The 25,054-nt window shown below is 43.6% G+C and overlaps 1 protein-coding gene across 2 annotated transcripts in view; it reads right to left on the bottom strand.

Moving 5' to 3' along the window:
* Window positions 1–3,633: 3,633 nt before the first annotated feature.
* CALN1 (calneuron 1) overlaps window positions 3,634–25,054 on the bottom strand; it is a 155,334-nt gene continuing 133,913 nt past the window's right edge. The window contains exons 4-5 of one of the 2 annotated variants that reach the window (XM_077836785.1): window positions 15,720–15,876; window positions 3,634–3,761 (exon numbers count right to left, since the gene is read on the bottom strand). In XM_077836785.1, the coding sequence (XP_077692911.1) occupies window positions 3,634–3,761; window positions 15,720–15,876 (285 nt within the window). The remainder of the gene's footprint in view (window positions 3,762–15,719; window positions 15,877–25,054) is intronic. The other variant, XM_077836786.1, reaches the window with a different exon arrangement.

Below are 25,054 nucleotides of genomic sequence, written 5' to 3'. Positions count from 1 at the left end.
AGAGGTTTTCCACCAGTTTAAATCAATCTGTTGAATTTCACATAGTTAGACAAACCAGTGCAACCCTCCACCTAGACAAGCCCTTAGATACAAGTGTATTTTCAGAATCTGGGAATGATGCATGAACCAAAAGGCAGGCTAAGTTTATCAGTTCTTGGCTTGAATACTGTTTGACCAACACTAATGAAATTGGGCTGTGTTCTCTTTAAGAAACTGTTGCATGTTTCTGTGACACTGTGCACATCTTGTATAGCCCGGGTTGCCTTTGTGATTGCCATTTGGTATGAAAAGGCAATATGGAGCACCCCCTGAAATTCCCATGGAACTTGTAGTGTTGCTATGCAAGATGCAGAGTGAGTTACCGATATGCAAGACATGCCCACGTGCAGAAGTTAATATTACTAAACATGCAGTACTGCGTGCCTGTATTTTGGAGGGCGGGATTTATCCCACTCCTGATGCACGCCAGGCTCCCCTCCACGCGGGGAATGAGAACAGAGCTTTTTAACTGTGGTCAAGGATCAGTTTTCAAAATCTAATTCCTATTTATGAATCAAGCATCACATGGCTTTGGAGTTCTTATTCTGAGTAACTGACTAAGAACAGGAACATGTTTTTGAGTCCTTTTATGTAACCTAATAACAATCTAGTAGTATCAATTTAATATTTAGGCTGAACAATATGAAATTACAATCCTGTTTTTTGTATAAACTAAAACATTAAACACAAACACCTACTGAAATCCATGCGTTGTTTTCAGGGAATGGGGATGATTAAAGTAATTGAGACTTGCCAAACGCTGGTGACTTTCATTTACTATTACGATACTGATCAACACACCCATGTTGATCTGTTAATGTACCCGGAGCCAAGTTTTCTCAGGCAAAACTCACACTGATGTCAATGGGAGTTTTGTGCCCGAGGGAAGGGTCTTGGGATTTGGCCCCAGTGATCTGATCCAGCTCCCCAGGAAGTGAACGGGGGGGGGTGGGGTGGGGTGGGTCAGACCATAACTTAATGCTTGTCTCTGGCTTCGGTTGCTCTCCATGTAGAATGTTGGTTTCTAACTTTCAAAAGGCACCAATATGGTCCATCAACCAGGCAACTAGGAATATTAAGCAAGTGTTAAGCCTCCAGGCAATAACTGCAAATTGTTAATAAACATCACCCAGTGATAAGTAGTGTTGATGCTGTGTTCCAGTGATGCCACTTTCATCGTGCCCCTGAGATGTGAAACTGTCATCCACATTTACAGCATCAAGATCTCAATGCTCATTAGTCGACTAGATCTGCCGGGTCCCTTGCAGAAAGCCTTTAACTCTATCTCTGTTCCCTAGTGACGAGAAGCATGTGTTTAGAACTCTCCAAGGATTTGGTTTTGTTTTGAAGTCCGTTCCTGTCCCATACCGTATGTAAATCTCTTCTTCTGGGAGAAGGAATGCTTCTCGGAGAATATTCTACCCATTGATCCAGTTTTGGCCACAGTAGAACAGAAATGAAGGGGGGGGGGGGTGAACGCACACCATGTCCTGAAACCTAAGCAGAAAAATTGCATGGTTGCTTTGAAAACTAAAGTTGTCTTGCTCAGAAACAGGGAAAAGATGGATGATGAAAAGATTGTGGATTTAGGTGGGGTGGGGGGGGAAGAGGAATGCAAATCCATGACCGATACTGAACACATCCATTGTCTGTAGTGTCTGTAGATGGAGGAGGAGGCAGAAGAAGAGGAAGGAATGGTTCCATCATGATCACTTTCTAATCAGACCAAATAAAAATACGCATTACATGTAACAGACCAACCTGGTAGCCAAACAAAAAGACCGTTAGTTTTCAGGACAGATCAGGGTTTAAGATGCTTGGCTGCATTGTAGGGGGGAGAGAAGGAATGGAGCACTGTGTGTCTCTGCAGTGATTATGGCCGGCGCACCCAAAGTTCCACTGACAGTCCGGGGGAAGTGCGTGTTGGAGACTAAGCTCTGCCTCCCTTTAAAAAGGTGAAGCATCTGCTCCTTGGCCCCACTTTCACAGTGACGCTTTCCACCCCCTTGGGGGCATCTAACGTAGCTGGCAGCACTCAACTCCTGCAGCTCTTAGGGCTCTAACCCTGCACTCGGGTATCTAAAGAAATACAGCCTACACCTTCTCTCCTCCCCGGACACACACCGTCCATTTGACGATAGCAGGTGACTTTCACCCCTACCTCGTACCCAGATCACGCGAGGATCGTTCAAAGCTAAATGCAAGGATCATGCCTTGTTTAAAAAAATAAAAATTCCATATTTGATCCTGGCATCAAGCGTGCGTAGTTCTTGTGCTCGTCCCAGTACATGTTGTACCTTTTGTCTACATAACTCCCTGATCTTGTTTGTGCCGCTCGTGAAAATCTCTTCCAGGAAAAATGAGTAACTCTCAGGATCTGAACGGCTGACGTGCTATGTAACATATGGCAGTATTTTCTACTCTGAGCTCTTCCACTGCTTGTTGCTTTCTGCTTTTCAGTTTTCTCTCCCATGAGCCTATGCACGAGGGGAAAAACTGCCCCTGATAAAAGACAGAACAGTCAAATGATCAAAAACGAACAACACCAAAAAGTCAAAGGTATGAGCTACTTTATATATATTTTTTTAATAGAAGGTGCCTAGCATAGAGACTTCTGACACCTCATTTCCATAACAAAGCGTGAAATTGGAGCCAGGACTCAAAAAATATTGTTTTTATTGGAAGAGTTCTCCTAGGATTTTTGGTGCCTGAGACGCTTGTGCAAGACCAATTTAGAGCAAGGGCAAAAGCAAGTTTGTTGAAAACCAGTGAGTGACCTCTGATGGACAGATGGAGCCAAATATGATCTTTAATTGATAGCGCTGGTTGCAGACTCAGTAGGAAGACTGCACAGATTTTTAAAATGCCCATGTGCTAAAGCAAGCTATTTTTTCCTTTTCTTTTAAAAGCCCTGATTGAAACAGAAAAAAAAGCACAGAGTGCTTCCCCCACAATCTTGTGTCAAAGGTGGGTTTAAAACCAAAAAAATAAAAAATGCACAATACTAGCAAATTTTCCTTTTTGAAATTTGAAAATACTGTACAAGGACTTTCTAGCTCCCCTCCAATGCCGTAGACTTGAGCGCACAGTCATAAGGGAAAACACAGCGAAGTAGATGAAGTAAAACAAACTGTATTTGCTTGTGGCTACGCTATGATTGACTTCCTGGGAACATGGGACTCCAGGAAAGCTACTCAAAATAGTCTGTTGGCCCCCTAGGTTAAAAGACAGTCCCACAAAAATAGCTCGTAAGGCTGCGCTTCTTCAGAATCACAAAATATAACTCTGGATGAAAGTGAGTCCTCCTTCAAGTTACCACCGCCGTTTTGAAGCAATAATTCAGGACTCCTGTATGTTTATTGCATTAGGAAACTAAGCCATTAAAGCATTAAGACAGCCCTTTTATGTCCCTGCCAAGAGGATGTAGTTGATTCACAAGACGTATTACACTGCTGGCCTCGGGTTCCTTGTCGACTGGTTCTTTATCTGCCCGCCTCTTTCTTTATTTCCCTTTTCAAAGTTGATTGAGGAAAAAGTTCACCCGTTGGCATGCGCATGCATGGTTAGTTTGGTTCACAGTGTTATGTTGAAAGGCTATTCCATGCCGCTCCGGAGGATCTGGTTGGCTGCAATCAGCATGACACTTATAATAAAGGCCATGGCAAATGCACATATAAGGCTCTTCCGTACACAGGTCTGTCTGTTCTGTTTCTGGGAGTGAACTAAAGTGGGAGGGAAAAAATAGAGGAGTATTACAACTGGAAGTATTTAGTCTTTCACCAGTTTTTCTTTGTATCATAATAAGCACTTAACATCTCTTGCATCTGTAGCCTCTCTGCAAAAAAATCCATATCAATTGAATTTTACCCCACCCTTTTCACTGGTCTGACTTTTGAATGGTTAAACCTCTAGTCTATTCCTTTTGAGATTCCCCCAGACTCGACAGCCCCAGTTGTTTGACTTCTGATTAAGAAGAAGTTACATTTCCATAAAGATTTCCACCCCTGGATTTCCATACCAGTAATTTAAATTCTCCACTGTGCACTTCAAAGGGAGACTGTCAAGCCGCGTGTTGCCCAGTCCTGGCACATGCTAAATTCAAGCCCTCTTAGTCTCAATACAGACTGATATGCCAGGTATCCTCGCACAACCCCAGATCAGTTTTTCTTTTATAGTCCTTAGAGCAACATTGGAAACTTCGCTTGGATTCTATATTGATGACACATGTATTATGGTCATCTAGTGCATCTTTCTGTCAATGCAGGATTTGCTCTCTTGCAGTGTATTTTCTAATGCTTTGTCCGAAAGGCTTGTAAAACAATCAAGTGATCAATTCTCATCGTATTCACCCTGCATGTTCACTAACTTCACCCATTGCTCCTAGTTAAAACTCCTAACCCATTGCTGTCTCCTCCTGGCATTGAAACACTGTTTACAAGTATTAGAAGGGTTTACATTTACTGTTGTTTAATCCACGAACTGACCATCTCTTCAGTCCTTTAGATATAGCTCCATTAATCTTTCCTTATAAATCATTTGTGTTGGTCTTGACTGAAAAGATGTAGTCAAATTGGAAGGAATTCAGAAATGCGGTGCTCAGAACTGAGCAGAGAGTATTCCAGATCGGGGGGTCTCATCAGACAACTCGCTCTAAATATTGTGCCCAATTGCCATGGTTAAATATGGTTACATCACTTCCTGGAAGCGCATTCAAAGTTTTCAGTGTACAGGTAAAAGGAGACCTATTAAAAATGACTTACAGAACAGTGAGCAAACTTTTCTCTAAATATTCTGTAGAAAAGCAGGCTTATCATCTACTAGTCAAAAGACAATATTTGAAGTCAGGAGTTATGGTTGTTTTGTTTTTTTAATCTCTACCACTGGCTCACACCATGACCTTGTACAAGCCAGTTTACCCCTCCAGGTCTTCATCTCCCCATCTTGCAGGGTTATTGTAATGATTTAGTATTTGGCAAGTGCTTAGGGAGCCTCTGCTACAGTACTAAAGTGCTATAGCAACTCGGCGTATCATTAAGTTTTGCTGTTGCAGGAAGTATGAAATCTGTCTTATCTGTATTTGCTAGGCAGCAAATAGCTTTCTTATTTTGGTGTGTGTAGGGGAGGGGGAGAGGGCATAGCTGATTGATTATGGCAAGCACTGACTTACTGCTAGTGATTATAAACCTTCTCCAAACAAGCATGGTAATCACTAAATTTTGATATGGCTTCCCCGTACCCTAGTTATAACATGGACATGAAGTTGCCGCCTCCATGGTCAGATTACTAATGAGAGAACCTCAAATGACTGTCAAAACTGGAATATTATCTCAAATATCAGACTTTCAGATGAGCAGAAGAGATTCTGAACTTCTCAAGTGTGGAAAGCTTGGGCTGGTGGTTTCATGAGAATGGGTTTTCCTCTCATGATACCCTGCCCTTCTGGTTCTGATGCCAGCTGGAACCTGAATATCCAAAGGCATGCAGAAAGTGTGTGTGTGGGGTGGGGGTGGGGGGGCGGAAGCTGTTCATAACTGTCGGAAAGCTCCAGATATTCAGTTCTGAGTGTGTTACTGTTCCTCTCTCATAAGGGGGTAAGGAAATTTGAATTGTAATGCCCACTCCCATATGAATGTTAGTTGCCCTGCAATAACACTTCAGTACATCCTTACTCCTTCTCAAAAGGTGGTATTTTGATGGAAATGGCTGTTTCTTTAGCATCCTTTTTTTCCTAGGTCAGAGAAACCAATAGGGGAGTCAATAATTTCCATGCAGAGAGAGTGTAAAAATCCCCATTGTGGCAGTTGTATACTGTTTCCTCTTCTGGGGCATTAATAACAATAATAAAAAAAATCCTGAACTCCAGCCTGTACCTTTTTCCTATTCTATCCTCTCACTGTTGCTTTCTTCCTTGGTTTGTTTTGGTTTTTTTCTTTCATCCAACACTGATTCATTATTTTATGCTAGAAGTTGCATGGAAATAACTAAGATCAGAATCAGGCCTAGGATATCTAGTATTCTCTGATATTTTTCCTGTCTGCCTACTTCTCTTGTCTTGGTTCTTATATTGTGCATCACTGTATTGATCAGTCCCTTGTATTCATTTTAATAGAAGATTATGACATACTGAATTTATATTCTACAAATGAACAAGATTATTTCATGCGTCTCACTGATATGATGAGGCAGTATTCGGGTGGTTAGAAATAAGAAATCCTCTGCACCCCAGCACACTCCATACTTGGCCAGCTGCATTTCTCTTTAGAAAGGAAGACAGTCAACAGGACTGTGTGTGACCTAGAACACTGGCAAATGGAAAAACTGGTTCAGCAATAAGTTTGCAACGTCCTTAAAATGTTCCACAGGTTTTATTTGAGATTTGAGTAGCCGGAACTTAGAAGTCTGTTTGTTTTGTTTGTTTTTTTTGAACTTATTAGGGCACAAACAAGTCTTCCATTTCTATCTCCAAAGAATAAATCATTGGTGATTCACTGTGGGCCTAAATTATTCCTGCCAGTGTTAGTCTTATTCTGCACTGCCTACTGTACATGGTGTTGATGGGGGTGGAAGCAGAGGGAGGGAGGAAGAAAGACAGTTTTATGAATCATGCACAGGTCCCTTCACTAATCACAAGGGATCTGATCCTGAGAGGTGCTGAGTCAAATGGAGTTGTGTATGCTCAAACTTTACATCTGGTCAGGGCCAGATCCTGAATTCAGCTGGCAGGAGAAACCTGTCAGTCCCAGGGCCCCACTTTTCCTTATGGCAGGCTCCTCTGTGCTAAGGGTGTGAATTCCTGCCCTGCCTATGAAAAGGAAAGCTGCCACCTTGAACAAAATTGCTCTGAGACCACTCATTACAATATAATCTTCCTGTAGCCCTGATCTGTCTACTCGCAAGAGTTGTGTAATGCAACATAACCCACTTTGAGCTACAGTTCCTATAGCTGTAATGCAGTCTGGTTAAACAAGGGTTTTGAATGAGGCTGTAGCAGCCACAGAGCTGTCCAATGGCATTCTAGAGGAAGATGGTTTTTTTTTTGGAGAGAGGTGCACCTATATACACACAAATAAGTGTCTGGTGGTATTGAGCAAAGTAGACCGATGGAGTGGGCCTAGAGCTTGATTTTTTTAAAGACCGCCTCATGGGCTTTGTCCTCCCAGAGTTCAGCTCTCTGCAGCTGTATTGAAAAATATTTTGTCTTGCCTTTATTCCACTGGGAAAGGTCTGAGAAAAGACAACTACCATGAATATCTAGGCACACTGCACAGGATGCTAGGTAGAGCCAGGATAGATTCAGCTAATATGGGTCATAACTAGCCAAGCTCTAATGCTGGCCCTCCCTGATAAGAGAAGCTCCCTGATAAGATAAGGCTGGGGTTTTTGGAATGAGGAAAGTCAGCATTTTACAGCAGATACCTGTCCGTAGTGGTGTCTAGGCTCTGTACCATTATGGCTGTGGATTGTGTTTTCCTATTTGGAAGGACTGAGAGTAATGAAATCCTTTAAGCATAACACTTAGGTCTTCCTCAAGGTTTGTTTGACTGGAGTTCTCCCAGAGGCTAGCCACTTTTCTCCTCAAAACAGAGGAGATGAACATGGTGCTATAGAGAAGAATACAATCTTAGCAGTGGCTGGGTGTGTTCGGAGTAAGCACAGCAGTCGGATGTGAGCTTTCTTCTGAAACTGGTCAGGGTCAGGAATCCCTCTGGGATGTGAGAGGCTGAGTAGCAGGTTTACCCAAAGAAGGCAATCTGTGAGATTGAGCTACATAAAGACATTCCCAGGAAGCAAGGGTTATCTGCAAGAAGATTGTCACATCAAAGCAGGAGAATCTTATTAAAGTGAGGGGAGGGTTGCCAAGTGGGAATAGCCCCTGGTGGAGTTCACTGAGTGTGTAACTCGTTCATGTACGATAACTAGATACAAGGGGCTGGTCCCAGTGGGCTCAGCCGAGAGCAAGCACAGCAAAGGAAATGAGCTATGCAGCAGCACCAATGAACATCTGAATAATGTTGGGTGACTGCTAACGAAGACGCGTACATGTATAACAGGTGCCATGCAAGATATGGCCCAGGGTCTATGCTGGACCTCGGTGGAGGAAGAGCAGTTGGAGGTTGCAGGGGCAGAGAGTGGCTGCAGTTTTTCTTCTATTGGGTTGGGGAAGAGGCCACAAAGAGCTAACACTGACCAAAATAGAGCCATAGTATCTGAGGGATGCCCTGAGTCAGCAACCTCTACCATAAAGCTACCATGTCCGATCTGGCCAGTGTTATCATGGTTAAGCTATTGCTAGAAGTAAAGGATGAGCCTTCTTCAAATGCAGGTGCTATAGGACCTGGTCAGTATCCAGCAAATTGAAATTACGTGCTACAAAATATTTACAGTGAACGTTGTCATAATTCCTGCACGCGGCGAACAACACTAGGAGCGTGGCTGTACAAACACTGAGTTTGCAGCAAGTCACGGTGTAAATCTTACAGCATGCTAACTGGCTGCACACTAACTGTGCATGTGGACCATGCTGCCATACATTAAAGCCTCGCCTACAGTGAGAGCAACACATAGGGCACGTGTAGCTACGTGCCATAGTACAAAACAGGCTGCATCCACAATGCAGCGTGTTGCTGTCCCTGACTCTGAAAGGCTCTGGCAGGGAGAAGCAGAGGGGAAGCCGCAGGATGCTACACCACTAAAAACAGCAGTGAGCTGGGGGAGGCACTGCTCAGGCGTGTAGTTGAGCATGCCCTAAGGTTTTGGCATGTTACGCTACTAAGCAATGCCTCCCCATCAATGCTGCTATTTATACCTGTGCAAGTGGGCCGTGCAGCCCGTGTCCTCTGTATGCTGCTGTGAGTGTAGACCTGTCCTAACAGTTCCACAGTGCACTTTGATCTACTCTTTGCAGTGCACTGAGGAGCTGTTACTGTCCATGTGGACCCTGCGATCACACACTTCATGTGCAGTAAGCTAGTGTGCTGTAAATTTACACCCCAGCTTGCCACGCTCTAAATGTTGGTATGGACAAGTCCCAGGTTTCTTTCCCTTTGTCGGGAATAGAGTTAGGAAAATAATGGGAGGAAGTCAGCTCCGCATTTTCACACTGTGGGCAAGGAGCAGAGACTCGTGGCATTTGGCTGCAGCTGCTCCATTGTATCCTGTTAATTTCAATGTCACATTTGAGGATGAAATAGGTGTGTGCAGTCATCAGAATATAGACATTCTAGTTTGTTTCCTGTGATATCACAAGCAGTTTGATTTAAGGCACTGCCAGGCAAGAGGCTTTAGTGTAACTGCGAATGGCTCTCCCATTTTTGCTGACTGCTTGTTTCTTTGCCATAAATTATATATACTGATTCCTGGTTCTTGCCTCCATTCCCCTGGCCTGCTCATTAATTTCTTTTGCCCAATGACACTGTGTTCTTTTATTACAGTGTGTATCCTTCTGTTTGTTAGGTATTTCTATGGAGCTCTCAGGACTTTGTGGTGCCTTGTTATCAGGATGGAAAATCTGAATGGAAAAGGGGAAAAATGTGTGTGTCAATTTGCGTGGGGGGTGATTCCATTTTTTTTTCTCTACTAGAGCAAAGACTTTGTCATTGGATAGGTGGCAATTTTGGTCTCAGATGCAGATTTGGGTTCAACGTGTCATTCAGTTTACTCTAAATATAGAAGCCAAACACTCCAGGTGTGTAGGGTTGGGCATCTGGATATGTGTATGTAACTTTCACTAGACAGGGACTGACACACACAATTTAAAGTGTAATCCTGAAAGTCTGTACCCAGACAAGGGAATCTCGGGCCACAAAATAGAGAAAATGGTTTGCTAAGGCCTGGCATGGACAGAGGTTTTGAAGCAATAGTTATATTTAACAGAGGTAGTTATGCTGGTATATCCTTGTGAGGATGCAGTTACACCAATATAAAAGGTGCCTTATAGTAGCATAGTTTCTTTACAAGAATACTATAAAGTGCAATGGTGGTACTAGAACCTTCTATACTGCTGTAAGTGCATCCACACTAGGGAGTCGTACCAGTATAGTGAGTGGTACAACTTTTGCGTGTAGACTAGCCCTGAGATTCTCTGGGGTAATTATCCCTTCTGACCCACTGAGCGTCTGTGTCTGTGGAAAGAGCATGCAGTGTCCTTCTGTTGGGAAGAATGTTTCAATGGTGCTAGTGAGTGCTGATTTTGCAGAAGGCTTAAACTAGTTGGGGGGAACCTTGCTAAAATCCAGCGGGGCACTCCAACATGCCTTACCTGCAAAGGTACTGCTTAATTAAGGCGTGTCGACTCCATGAAGTCCCACGTTCTTGCTTTGGAGCCAAGCACTGAAGTTTGGCACCTGTGTAATGGTTATAGTTGGGGCAGCAGAGTATATGCTTAAGTGAACAGCTACGCATGGGGGAAAGATGCAGGTTGTCTTTGGGCCTGAAAGCACTTTGAAAAGTGCCAGTGTCACGGCTAAACTTTTGAAGAATTCAGTTATTTTTGAACCAAAAAACTGGATAAAAGCTAATAATTTTTTCCTCCTGATTTTTTTTTTTTAATGGGTCCATATGCTTCTGGGTTCTGTCTGGCACCAGCAGCGCCAACATCCCATGAGAAAAAGCTGTTCCCGCTGTACTTTCAGAAGCAGGAAGTACCAACGTGCTAACAGACTGAGCATATGACACTTCCAGCCCAATTTTAGCAGATCCAGGCTGAGAGGGTTCACCGAAGTATCGGGCCCAGCTCCGTGCTGATCTCGGAACCTCCCAAAATTCCCCCGTTGAGTCACATTAGTGGGTTATCAGCAGGTAATGGCGATTTTAAGCGCTTTGCTTTATATCAACTTTCCATTTTTAATCAAGATTTAAATCAGCAAGCAGGAAACCTTGATTTTAAGTAATGGATGTTGATCTTATTTTACATTTGCGCTTTTTATTGTTCCTAAAGACAGGTCGATTGGTGTGATTTGGTGGTACTTTTTTTTGCTAACCAGGAGGATGCACTAGATCTATACGCATTTATTCCAATTTCTAAGTGTTGCACATCTATTGAACTTTTGCTTTTTTTATATTAGAAAATGGTGAATGGAGGATCTCATTTAATAACTGCAAGTAAAAAAAAATGTCAGACTCCATTTGGCTAGAAATTGGAAATCCATTCAAAATGCACAAACTGCATTGTTTTTAGTAAATGAAACTACCTTAAATATGCTGGGCACAAAAGAAGTGTTCTTAGTAAATAAATCGCGGGCAAGACTTCGTTTATCAAATCAGTGTGATGGTAAAACTAGTGCCCTTCACAATCAAACTTGTTCTGCATTTCAGTTGGTTCCAATCCTGAAGGACACGGTGATGTCTAAATCAGGGTATGTGGGTTATATAGTAGCCCAGATGTGTGGTGGTGCGGTACTAGAGACATTTCCTACAGTGAGAGGAGTGGTTTTCCTGTCAGCGTAGGGAATCCACCTCTCTGAGAGGCTGTAGCTAGGTCGACAGCAGAATTCTTTGTTGATCTACAGTAGTGGTTAGGTCAACCTAACTACGTTGCAGAGGGCAGGAAATTTTTCCAAGCCCTAAGTGATATAAACCAAATAAACCTTGAGCTACAGCTGAGGCCCAGTCTATACCTAAAAATTTCTGCTCTTCTAGATTAGTATCCTTTTATTTTTCTCTCACTCTGAACTTATTGTGGGAAACTATCTACACTCAGTGAAGCCCAGGAAGGCCAAATCACACTTGGAGCTGCAGCTAGCGAGAGATGTTAAGAGTAACAAGAAGGGTTTCTTCAGGTATGTTAGCAACAAGAAGAAAGCCAAGGAAAGTGTGGGCCCCTTACTGAATGAGGGAGGCAGCCTAGTGACAGAGGATGTGGAAAAAGCTAATGTACTCAATGCTTTTTTTTGCCTCTGTCTTCACGAACAAGGTCAGCTCCCAGACTGCTGCACTGGGCAGCACAGCATGGGGAGGAGGTGACCAGCCCTCTGTGGAGAAAGACGTGGTTCGGGACTATTTAGAAAAGCTGGACGAGCACAAGTCCATAGGGCCGGATGCGCTGCATCCGAGAGTGCCAAAGGAATTGGCGGATGTGATTGCAGAGCCATTGGCCATTATCTTTGAAAACTCATGGCGATCGGGGAAGGTCCCGGAAGACTGGAAAAAGGCTAATGTAGTGCCCATCTTTAAAAAAGGGAAGAAGGAGGATCCTGGGAACTACAGGCCAGTCAGCCTCACCTCAGTCCCTGGAAAAATCATGGAGCAGGTCCTCAAGGAATCAATTCTGAAGCACTTAGAGGAGAGGAAAGTGATCAGGAACAGTCAGCATGGATTCACCAAGGGCAAGTCATGCCTGACTAATCTAGTTGCCTTCTACGACAAGATAATCGGCTCTGTGACTGAGGGGAAAGCGGTGGACGTGGTGTTCCTTGACTTTAGCAAAGCTTTTGATACAGTCTCCCACAGTATTCTTGCCAGCAAGTTAAAGTATGGGCTATAAGGTGGATAGAAAGCTGGCTGGATTGTCTGGCTCAACGGCTCCATGTCTAGCTGGCAGCGGAGTGCCTCAAGGGTTGGTCCTGGGGCCAGCTTTGTTCAATATCTTCATAAATGATCTGGAGAATGGCGTGGACTGCACCCTCAGCAAGTTTGCAGATGATGCTAAACTGGGAGGAGAGGTAGATGCGCTGGAGGGTAGGGATAGGATACAGAGGCACCTAGACAAATCAGAGGATTGGGGCAAAAGAAATCTGAGGTTCAAGTGCAGAGTCCTGCACTTAGGATGGAACAATCCCATGCACCGCTACAGACTAGGGACCGACTGACTAGGCAGCAGTTCTGCAGAAAAGGACCTAGGGGTTACAGTGGACGAGAAGCTGGATATGAGTCAACAGTGTGCCGTTGTTGCCAAGAAGGCCAATGGCATTTTGGGATGTATAAGTAGGGGCACTGTCAGCAGATGGAGGGATGTGATCGTTCCCCTCTATTCAACATTGGTGAGGCCTCATCTGGAGTACTGTGTCCAGTTTTGGGCCCCACACTACAGGAAGGATATGGAAAAATTGGAACACGTCCAGCGGAGGGCAACAAAAATGATTAGGGGACTGGAACACATGAGTTATGAGGAGAGGCTGAGGGAACTGGGATTGTTTAGTCTGCAGAAGAGAAGAATGAGCAGGGATTTGATAGCTGCTTTCAACTACCTGAAAGGGGGTTCCAAAGAGGATGGCTCTAGACTGTTCTCAGTGGTAGCAGATGACAGGACAAGGAGTAATGGTCTCAAGTTGCAGTGGGGGAGGTTTAGGTTGGATATTAGGAAAAACTTTCACTAGAAGGGTGGTGAAGAACTGGAATGCGTTACCTAGGGAGGTGGAGGAATCTCCTTCCTTAGAGGTTTTTAAGGTCAGGCTTGACAAAGCCCTGGCTGGGATGATTTAGTTGGGGATTGGCCCTGCTTTGAGCAGGGGGTTGGACTAGATGACCTCCTGAGGTCCCTTCCAACCCTGATATTCTACGATAAGCATTCTTAAACTTGAAATGAAAGATTAGATGGGATTTTTTTTTAAACTTTGAGTCATTTTTCCCATTGGAATCTTACGCTGGGTAAAGTATAAAAGCGGCTGTGACTATTAAAGCCAAAATTGCATGTGACACCATCCGTCAAGCACTTCAGTTAACATTGCTTGTGGAATCACTGAACTAACTTTTTTTTAAACCCAATTTTGCGAATACAAAGCTAGTCATTCTTAATGTGGTCCAATAAAAGAGATCACCTCACCCACCTTGTCTCTTTCAAATCATCCAGAGACTTACTGTAATTAGTTCCAGAATGCTAGGTTAAGCCCATGTGTATGTGTCAATCTTTGCAGGATCGGGACCTTAAGGGGCTAAACTTTTTTAGTAGATTAATATCACAAAGCAGAATTTGACTCTCTTGTGCTAATGGGTTGGCTTGCCTAGGTAACATTCTCTCTTTTGCAGAGAAAGAACTATGCCAGGTTTCAAGTGCTAGGTGATTTCAGGACTATCAATAGTAATTAACCAGTGTCAGAGAGATGACTCCAGAGCTCAGTTGTAATTCATTGTGCTAATTCTATTACAAGGATTAAAACTTGCCTCTCACAAGGATATGAGCCAACTAAAGAGATTCCTGTCTCCCTGAGAAGCTCTCTGGCTCGCACTCTCTCTCTCATCATTTTATACCAACCATTGTGCAGTCCCCAGAAATGCTATCAGTGAGAAGTAGCTACTCTTGAGAGAATCACCATTTCCTCCTCCGTTGACCTCTCACTGAGCTATCCTATTTTTCTTTATTATTAACTTTCCTGTTCCAAAGAGCCTTTCGTCAGAGACTCTCAGAACACTTTGCAGGGTTTTCTGCTTGTAATAAACTTCTAACCATTTTTTTTAAGAGGTGGCTCACTTTGGTGAACACCTTTTCAGTTTCTTGACATTTTTCACTGATATTGGTTTGGGGGAGGAAGGGGTTGTTGGTTTTTGCACCACCTGACTCTTCTTGGGTTCATGCCAAGGGACTGAAACTGTTCCCAATGGAGCATGAAAACTCATATCAATTCATGCATGGGCTCACACTCACGGATGTTGAAAAAGCTGGAGTTAGCATGAAGAGCAGGTTGGGGTGGTGCTCCTAAAGCCAGATGGGGCAGCATATGAAACAGTGAGCTGGAAGGCAAGAGGTTCTAATGCTAGGCATTCACTCCCGACTAAATAATGTAAGAAAATGGTTTTGTTTCACAGCTCTAGTAAAGGAAGGCGATTTAGGGAGGGGGTTGTGGTGGTTGATTAGTATGCTTTAAACAAATCTACTAACAAAGTACACAGCCATTCTTCCTCCCCTTTAAGCAATTTGTTGACTTCAAATCCAGACTAAGTTTAAATGTAGGTTTGCTACTGTGTTATAAGTGATGAAAAGGGAAGAGTGTGTAGGGGAAACTGGTGGGGAAGACTTACCTTGCTTGTGGAAGGATACCAAGAAATTGACCCCAAAATGGTTCATGATTTTGGTACTGAGCCTGACAAATTTGTCACAAAATCCATCTTATATAAAGATGGGAGTTAATCATATAGAGCACGCGTTCTCAAACCGGGGTCTTGACCCCTCCGGGGGTTGCGAGATTATTACGGCAGGTGTGGGGGGGGGGGGCGGTCACGAGCTGTCAGACTCCACCCCAAACCCTGCTTTGCCTCCTACATTTTACACTGGTATTAAACACTTTAAATATGAAAAAAAATTATAAGGGGGGGAGGGTCACACTCAGCAAGCCTCTGTGTGAAAGGGGCCACCAGTACAAAAGTTTGCGAACCACTGATATAGAGTAAAGGATCCCTAAGTGTTTTATAGTCCCTTTAAGTGATACTATGAGGTAGTCATAAAATCTAGTTAGTAGATGACCTTTTCAATCCTTGTAAATGTACTGCAAACCATATAAGGTATCAGTTTGATACTTAAAACACTTCAGCCCCTCCCCCCCCCCAATTTTCATGGATACAGAGTAAAGAAGATTAAGGCTCAAATTCTGAGGTCCATAGTCAGTTTTCACCGTGCTTTTAAGCAGACCAGTGCTCACTGGTACTAATCAGGTCAGTTCCCATTAAAACCTTCGGAAAGGACCTCAGGATCCTGCTAGAGTTTCATAACAAAGAAAAGCTTAGAGAGAAAAGGCATAACAACTTTTCACCACCTTCAAACTCTGGTTGGCAGTTGCCAGAGTTTTCATTCAAACTCTCCTCTTCATTGATGATGATGTTTTCAATGTCCTTCATTGTTAAATGATCCTGGAATGCATGATACAGAATATGTTTGAGCTCTTCCAGCGTTATCCTTTGCATGTCAAACTGTGGGAATAGGAGAAAGCATTTCAGTTAGTTTGCGGAAGTGGTAACAAACCATAAATGCTTTAGGGACGCTCTCTCCACATCCCAATGTGCTGCACGCTCGTTGTGGAAGAAAAGGCCTCAGAGGTTATTTTGCAAATTCTTTTCCATACTTCTAAAGAATGCACTAGAAGTGGTGGATATCCATCACTTCCCCTATGAGGTCTGTATTGCCTATCAGCCTTTCCAGGCATGCATGCGCCCAAGAAGCCAAACCCAGGATGGGTTTGATGAGCCTCGCTCATTTTTGGTAGGATCTTTATACACTGGGCTGCCTAGCAGCTTTTTGCAGTGCAGCAGCACCCTGCCCTAATCCCTCCCTCTTAACATAATACAGGGCGCTGACATGTTGACCTTCAAGTATTCATGAGCATATGTCACAGGCAAGGTAGGTAGATGCTGCTCCCACACAATGTCAGTGCCCAGCCTGAAATGGTCACTGCTGCAGAAATATGCTTCCATTGGAACACAGGCCCCCGCCCCTCTCCAGAGGGTACATCTTTGGTTTGGGGTATCTGGCTGTACAATTGCACAGACACAGACCTATATATATAGTATGAATAAAATTAAATAAAAAGAGAATGTGTTCTCTTTTTTTATCATATACAAATAGAGAACTCATTGCTTGATTTATTTATTTAACAAAAACCCTCGACATTTACATGCAACCTCTGTAGTCTTCTCAACCCTTCAAAAGAAATGCCCACCTCCTGAAATGAGAGAGGAATCCAAATTACACCTCTGGCCTAATGTGGTGATTGAGAAAAATAAATTACCACTTGTGTCTGCTTCTTCCATTAAACACATACTGACAGCAAGTAATTAGATTTCTTATCCAACAATTTCATAAACCATAGGAGCAAAAAGAGAACCCCCTCCCCAAAGCAATTAGATAAGCTTATCTATTCTTAGTTAACAGGAAAACAAAGAAGTTTAGCATGGAAAACAGCTAAGGCCCTCTTCCCTGACCACCTTCTCCTTCACTGATGAAAAATCGTTTGCCTATGTGGGGAAAATAAGCTTTCAGAAGCTGTTCTTGATACGTTTAAAATATTTTTGCATATAAATGAATACAGACTCATTGATCTCTAAAATTCTAATTTAGTTCTTTTTCCTGTGACCTGTAAAATCTGATGCCAACAATGTTATCGCGCAGAGAGCAGGAGACAGCACGGGAAATGGTGAACACTGCAAGCTCCTCATGTAGCTCCAAACAGACCCCATCTATTGGGGTTGGTTGTTTCTCTGCTGGATTTGGGACACCGCTGACCTACTAAAACTATCACCAAAAGCACAATTGCCACCAGCAAGCTATAGACTTTGCTTGTGCTAGAAGAAAGACACACACACACACAGTGACAAATTGCCCACTCATTGTGTTGTAAGCACAGAAATCTGTATACTCCTCTTCTGATTTCTTTCAGAACTGGTATGAATAGGAAAAATGTTTCTCCTGGCAACTAGAGCTCTGTAAACATAGGCTAACAGACACTTGGCTACCTCACAGGGGTGTTGGAAGCATTAATTACTTGATGTTTTATACGCTGCTTTGCATTTGCAAAGCATGTTACAGAGCCAAGTGTCGTTTGATCATTTTTACCCCCTTCTGAGGCAGTGTTTTCAGGCTGGCACAGTGCTAAGGTGAACGGAGTTGCTCTGGCTTTACACCAGATTTACCTCTTGTATCTCTTGTGCAAAATATGGGCCAAACTGAGCTTTGTTAAAGTGCAGGGGGTTATCGTGGTCCTGTGAAACACCCAGAGCCCAACAGTCTCCCCCACATACTGAGCGTATGCTTTCTCACCCGCCCTGTAGTTTTGCTTTCCTCTTTGGCCCTTTTGGTGTGGACCAGACTTACGTTAGGGGTCACAGTTGAGTTAACTAACTTTGCAGTGAAGCCATGGCCTTATTGGCCAAAGGGGGTGTGGTGGCTGGTCAGTTGATGCTATAATTGTGCTTGGTTTATAACTTTGTCTCAAAGGGAGATCTCTGAAGCCAGTGTGTGAACTTTTGCACAGGAGTTCATAGCGCCACCCTATAGAGATTTTTTTTTTTTCCTTCTACCATCTGCCCAATAGCTAGCTTTATCAGTAATCGGGGGTGCTTGCAAATGCTAGAAAGCACAGCGTGTGACTTTCTGGCAGATGTATTTAGAAGCACAGATCATGGTCTCTGTGCTCTGTAAGCTAACTCACATGGTATATTTGAAAGTGCCCCAACATATGCGTAGAAATCCCGTCTTCTCGGGCATCCACCAATCACTGGTGTTCTGACTCCTCAGACATTTCTGTAACTACTAGCAGATTGTGCTTTTGATATTCCGCCCGTGTGGTTTTCTACAAGGAGTGCGTTTGTCCCTCTGCCTCTTGGGACATTCTAGGGAGAGGGGATTTGGATGGGATGGTGCGTGTCAACTTCATGGGCAGCGGGTATCAAAAGTAGTAGTGGGACTCCCCTCACTCCATCACAGAAATACTGAAACATAGGACTAGCCCCAGTGGATCTGACCTCTGGTCCATCTAGCCCAGTATCAGCTGCTTCGGAGGAAGGTGCAGGAAACCGCCCAGCAAGCAGATAAGTATGTTCAGATAGCAACACACTTCAACTACAGTGTGGTTGTATCCCACGTCAAAGGGCAATTGGCGACGGACTCTCTCTTGAGTTTCTTTGGAAGAAATCCTTGGTGGAAGGATTCTGCAATGGCTCTTTTAGTGACAATTTACCAAAGTATTCCTCAGCAGCAGAACTGCTGCCTTACGATCATCTGGCATGGGCGCTCTCTCTCCTATGAGCCCCCCTGCCCCTTGTCAGACCAGTTCCCTGAGGTTGAGCCAGCAGCCGATTGGGCATGTCCAACTTATTTTCACTAAGACGTGGAGCCACTGACTGTGTCAAACAATAGAAGGAGTTTATAATTTGATGCAGAGATATCCTGTCTTGTGTCACACATGTTACCTAGATTACTCTTCAGGCTGGGGGGGCCCATGCAGCACTTGCTCACTCCATCCGTGAGCCTGTATGCCGAGTTACTCTTCCCAAGAAGAGGCAGAGGATAAAGAAGAAAGGGCTCAGCACCAATCCCTGACTCAGTCCCGCCTGTAGCAATCGTCCATCTGTAATGAGCACGGCGCTTGGTAATAAAGCGTTTGCAGGATCAGACCTGCGGTTTGTGAAGTGTGTTGTCATCTTTGGGGATGAAAACAGTTAGAGCTATGAACAGCACCTAAAAACTCAGCAGCCTGAAATAGTTCCCAGTTTGAGCCCACACCTTCTGGCCCAGTCAGTGTGTTAGTCAGAAATGTCCTTTTGCCATTAATGTGTGTTAATAACACAATCATTAGCTTTGGTGAAAAGAGCAGTGGTGGAAACTGATTTTATAAGCCTATTTTTCATTCACGGGCTGTAAATTAAGGTTCATACAGAGATGGTAACTTTCCTGAAATAAGCACAAAGGAATAAATTAAATTCAGTGAATTTTAAAAAGTGTTAAATTCTCCAAGTGAATCTCAAACTATAAAACCCTGGCTGTTGCTAAAGATCAAGGTGGAAGAGCATTTATAGACAGGGAAGAGCCCTGTCAATGGACGAAATCCATAAAAGAATCTCCCAGTATTATGCTGTAGAAGACAAGCGAGTCAGCTTAATAAACTCTCTGTTCTTCACAAATGAATGTACAGAACTTTATCAGAACTCTGACTACTGCCTCTTGGGGATGTATGAAAGAGATGATTATGATTCTGAGGCAGGGTGGTACTTCAATAAGCTCAGCTCCTGTTCTGATAATTTCCAGGGACAGCACTTCCCTCAAGCATGCCTCAGTTATTTACCTGCTACCAGTACTAAAATCCTGCTAACAGGTAGAGAACTGTTTGTTAGTTAAAGAAACTCACATCTGCGTGCTGAAAACCAGAACTAGTTAGAACTCTTTCTTAAAGTATGCACTTAGATCATGGCTAAGGGACTTAGCAAGCTCACCATTATCTATGATATATGAAAAATCTTGCCATTAACATGTTAGACTTAACCTGAACTGAAATTTAAGGGCCTGTATATTCAGGCGGTCAGACAAGGGAAAAGGAGTTTAAGGTTCTAAGAGCCCATTAGATCATCTTATCTATTCCCCCTGTAGATTAAAAAAAGAAATGTTCCTCTCAGCCATGAAGTGGACATTTGAACTTGCCCCAAACATATGGCTGTTCAGAGCCAGGGTTCTGGCTTGGCCTTTCATGGAGGGTGGAGCTAGAGTCAAATTGCCTAGCGATAAGGGGTACTGGGAACCTGAGGTTTCGTAGTGTAACTCTAACCCGTAATTGCAGGGAAAGTTGTGCTAAATGCTGCACAGCAGCACACTGACGGTACCAAAATTGAGCAGGTGAGCACTTCTGCTTATCAAGGCTACGCTGGGCTGTGCAGGGGCTCAAGGCTCTGGCTGCATGGATCTGCCTGTGGGATCAGGTCCATGCTGATGCTCCCTTTTTATATAAAAAGGAGAGAGCACCACCACTCGAAATGGAGAGGACTATTTGGCCTTGGGGATTTTACACCTATCTGATAGCTTTCTATTCGATTTAGTACCTCCCTGTGCTGATGCAACTCTTGTGGTAGGTTTTAACACACTCTGACAATCTTCTGGCATTTCTAATGATGTATCCAACCCAGATATAAAATCATCACAGCTTGTAAAAGAAGGGCATGATTTCATCTGCTGTATAGCATGTAGGCTCAGCTTCGGGGGAGAGAACTTAAAGTTTTATAACTGAACTGTAGCCACCAACTTGTATGAGCTATGGAAAAAAACCTTTTCAGTAGGTGAGTGAGCCTCCCGTGTCTTAGCAATTAGAGCAACGTTAAAAGCTTGTCAACAGGAACCAGCTCTAGGCACCAGCAAAGCAAGCACGTGCTTGGGGTGACACTCTGGCTATCCCTTTTTTTTTTTCTGGGCTTGGGCAGTTGCGCGCTTGGGACGACAAAAAATCTAGAGCTGGCCCTGCTTGTCAACAGCCGTATGGAGTTCCAGAAAGTGTTGGAATCAGTCATGCTATCACTTTAGAAATCGTGCTGTATAATTGGTAAATTTGCACCTGTAGACAAGTTCTTAGGCAAGGCATGCTTTGAACAGAGACCAAGATGATCCCTGGTGTGTCACTCCATTGACTGGGGTAAATTAGACTCCTTGTTCTCCCAGATAACTAACTCTGACTATAAATTTTTGGGCATATAGTTGGAAACTCGTTTCAATTATTTACTCCATAAATTGCTCTCAAATTTTTATACTTTGCATCCAACAATGCATTCTATTTGGCTACTGACTGCAGTATATTACAGTTTCATTTCCCTGATCAGCTCATGTTTCTTAAAACACCACTCAAAGGTATAGAATGGCCATTTTAACATATGCTACGCTTACGATGCTTTTGTAGAAAGGAGACGAAACATGGTTGCTCCTATTTTATGGGTCCTTATTTAATAAAAGTGCATATGCCCCCTGTGGTCAATGCAGTGATCCGGTTAGATGTGAGTGTATCACCCCGGAAGTGATTGCCCACTTCACATCGTCTTAACAAACCAGTGTGAAAATGCATTTGGGCAGGGGCAAAACCCTGACATAGGTAGATCTCAGGCTTTGTTATGAAGTGTTTAGACTTTGACTTGCATTGACAGGCTTTTGCACCAGGAACACTCATTATGCCTTGTACCTTCTTTCACATCTCCAGTCTGATTAAAAACAAAAATCAGTACCCCTGTTGTCAAAGATATATGAAAAAAATACCCTTGGTAGGGCTCTTGAGCCAGTAGTCGTACTTTAGCCCCAAACTAAGCTCAGGAGAGTTAGTTCCTTTTGAGATAAAATTATAGCTCAGGAAAAAGCCCAGAACTGTACAGTGCTGGATCAATGGTAATCTAGACGGATATCATGAATCATGCAAATGATGATGATCTGTCTGAGTGCGGCAGAGAGCAATATCAGATGAACTGTCCAATCTATCACCAGCACAATGGGTATGCGGGCTGGGGCGGTGGGAGGAAATGAAGGACAAAGTAATAACCAACCTTTGGTTGCAACTTTAATAAAAATACCTGGGCTCTTGGCCAAGCTGAGAAATTATTCTGCCCATAAAGCACTGCCAAATTATAGCAAACTTTGATCACTATGGACTGCCCTTAGATCTTAAAAAAACAATGTATTTGTTTTATGCTCTTTATAAAATCACCCACAATCTAAAATGCCATTTTTCGTAGATTATTTTTTCCCCACGAACATGATCTTCTATCCCTCCCTCTTTAGGCTTGTCAGATGAAATGGCAGGGAGCTCTTAGAACTCCCATACAATACTTTTGTGGAAAGAGACAAGGCAGAACATGCAGATCAGTGACTCATTTGCCTGCACTGACCACCAGCTTCTTTCCATTCCGATGTCAACTTAGAACTACCAAATAAGTTCACTGAACACATTGGGATAAATGATGGCCCTGGGAGCCAGCGAAGCACGGGGTTAGCATCCAAGTGTGTTGGTGGTGGGACGTTACGCCTGCATGTGACACACAGTAAATCATAGAATCATAGAATATCAGGGTTGGAAGGGACCCCAGAAGGTCATCTGGTCCAACCCCCTGCTCGAAGCACGACCAATTCCCAGTTAAATCATCCCAGCCAGGGTTTTGTCAAGCCTGACCTTAAAAACCTCTAAGGAAGGAGATTCTACCACCTCCCTAGGTAACGCATTCCAGTGTTTCACCACCCTCATAGTGAAAAAGTTTTTCCTAATATCCAATCTAAACCTCCCCCACTGCAACTTGAGACCATTACTCCTCGTTCTGTCATCTGCTACCATTGAGAACAGTCTAGAGCCATCCTCTTTGGAACCCCCTTTCAGGTAGTTGAAAGCAGCTATCAAATCCCCCCTCATTCTTCTCTTCTGCAGACTAAACAATCCCAGCTCCCTCAGCCTCTCCTCATAAGTCATGTGTTCCAGACCCCTAATCATTTTTGTTGCCCTTCGCTGGACTCTCTCCAATTTATCCACATCCTTCTTGTAGTGTGGGGCCCAAACCTGGACACAGTACTCCAGATGAGGCCTCACCAATGTCGAATAGAGGGGAACGATCACGTCCCTCGATCTGCTCGCTATGCCCCTACTTATACATCCCAAAATGCCATTGGCCTTCTTGGCAACAAGGGCACACTGCTGACTCATATCCAGCTTCTCGTCCACTGTCACCCCTAGGTCCTTTTCCGCAGAAAAGGGATCTGTCCCAAAGCACCCCTGTAGCTTGCTATGGAGGCATTCGTGCCAACACTGGAACACCCCCTCTGGGGCGTGCCAAGTGAAAGCAGCAGTGCTAATCATGCTCCCTAGCTCTCTGAGCCAAAATTATGTGGGTGTGCTGGAGGCAGCAGAGGTCTCTCTGCATCTGCACCCCTCTGGCATACACAGTTACCTAAGAGGTCAAAGCACGGCCATGACTGTATATGCAATCAGAGCAGTTTGAAACAGAGTATCTTCGAGGCTGTTTAACGACTGTCATCTGGGTAACTGGTTTTATTCATCTGGGTAACTGGTTTATTCTGGTTTTATTTTATTTATTTATTTATTATGTGAGTTCCCCTAATGGGTAATTACTTCAGAACTGTAGTGGAAGATTAGTGTGAGCAAGTGCATATTTAGGAAGAGAAATAGTCTAGGGAAGGTCTTGTTTAGCTCAGTTCCTTTTTTGCTCTTGGGAGTACACTGTGTTCAAACACGTTACTGCTTGTTAACCACAGTTCACACTAGGCATGGGCGAGCAAATTTCTATCGCTGCTCCCAGTGTAAACTAAGGCTTGAAAATGTTGGCTTAGTTTAAAGGGTACAGTGAGCTGGGAATTACAGAGATCCAGAAGCATAAAGATGCCCAGTTAGAAACCAGCCAGTATTTACTTATTAACTGTATTGAGAGACTTCACTGAGAGCCAATCTCCTCCTCTGATCAGCTATGGACAGGGAACTGTGGGGGTGACAACTCAATGAGGAATGAAATCCAGATGACTGGTCTTGCTTCATATGTTCCCTGCTGGGTGTGAAGAAACGGCCTTCCAGAGGTCCCATAGATACTACCCAACTCTTAGTAAATACTCCCCCCTCCCTGGCTGAGGATGCCTGCTACAACGGCAGATGATTGTTGTGGTTATGAGTACCATTAGCATGTGTTTCTCTGCCCTATATGGTATCCTCTCTCAACCGTTCCACTTTTCTTATGCGATCATTTACATGGGTAGATTTCTCTGTCACATACACACTTATTATTTCTGTTACTTTCTTTTAATGTCATCTTGTCTTTTCCCAATTTCTAATACAGTGGAGCCAATCTCTGATTCATGTAAAATGTCCTCCCACTATTTTGTAAATGTCAGAATTATAGCCGTGATGGCTCTGTGAAAGTTAAAGAAAGCTGAGACTATTATATGTTTCCGGGTGCTAAAGGAGAATGAATTTTATCAAACTGGATATTAAAGTTCCATCCATCAGCTCGCCCCGGTCTGTGCATCAGCCTACATAGAGAGGACGCGGGGACTTGCCCCAGAACTATAGACCAGTCACTAAAGGGTGCAAATGAAGGCAGACAGTGGGCTCAGGGGTAGCCCTCAGGTTTAGAGATGTGTTCTACTTAAGAGATATGTGGAGTTGCCTGAAGATAACTAGGAAGTATTGGTGGTCATAACATGTTTGTAAACCTGCATGATTGATAAGAGCCATTTCTGAAATTTTTACAATGTACTGTGGGCTCATGGAAGAAATAAGGTAGTGCTTGTTCCTATAACATTCAGCAACACTAAATGCAAGCCTGAGACATAGTACCAGAGGGAAGGATTGGCGACTGTTGCAGAGCTAAAGTTTAATCTCATGAAATTAAGAGGAACAAAAGGCCCACTAACCAGCTAAAACACAAGGATGCAGACTAAACCGAGGACATAGAAGCAGACAGAAAACAGGCTTAAAAGGAGCCACGCTCCTCAGCTGCAGTCTTGTCTGAATGAACACTGCACACGCAATCATGCCATAGAACTGAGGAAAAGGTTGTAGTGGACAGATGTGCTCAATAAGAATTGTTCCAGCCCAGTCCTGATCTACGGGGGTATCGTGTTGTGATGAAGCTTGAC

The sequence above is a fragment of the Eretmochelys imbricata genome, chromosome 17 (genome assembly GCF_965152235.1).
Source record: "Eretmochelys imbricata isolate rEreImb1 chromosome 17, rEreImb1.hap1, whole genome shotgun sequence".
NCBI classification, from domain to species: Eukaryota; Metazoa; Chordata; order Testudines; family Cheloniidae; genus Eretmochelys; species Eretmochelys imbricata.
This window is presented reverse-complemented; position numbering and strand designations above follow the sequence as displayed.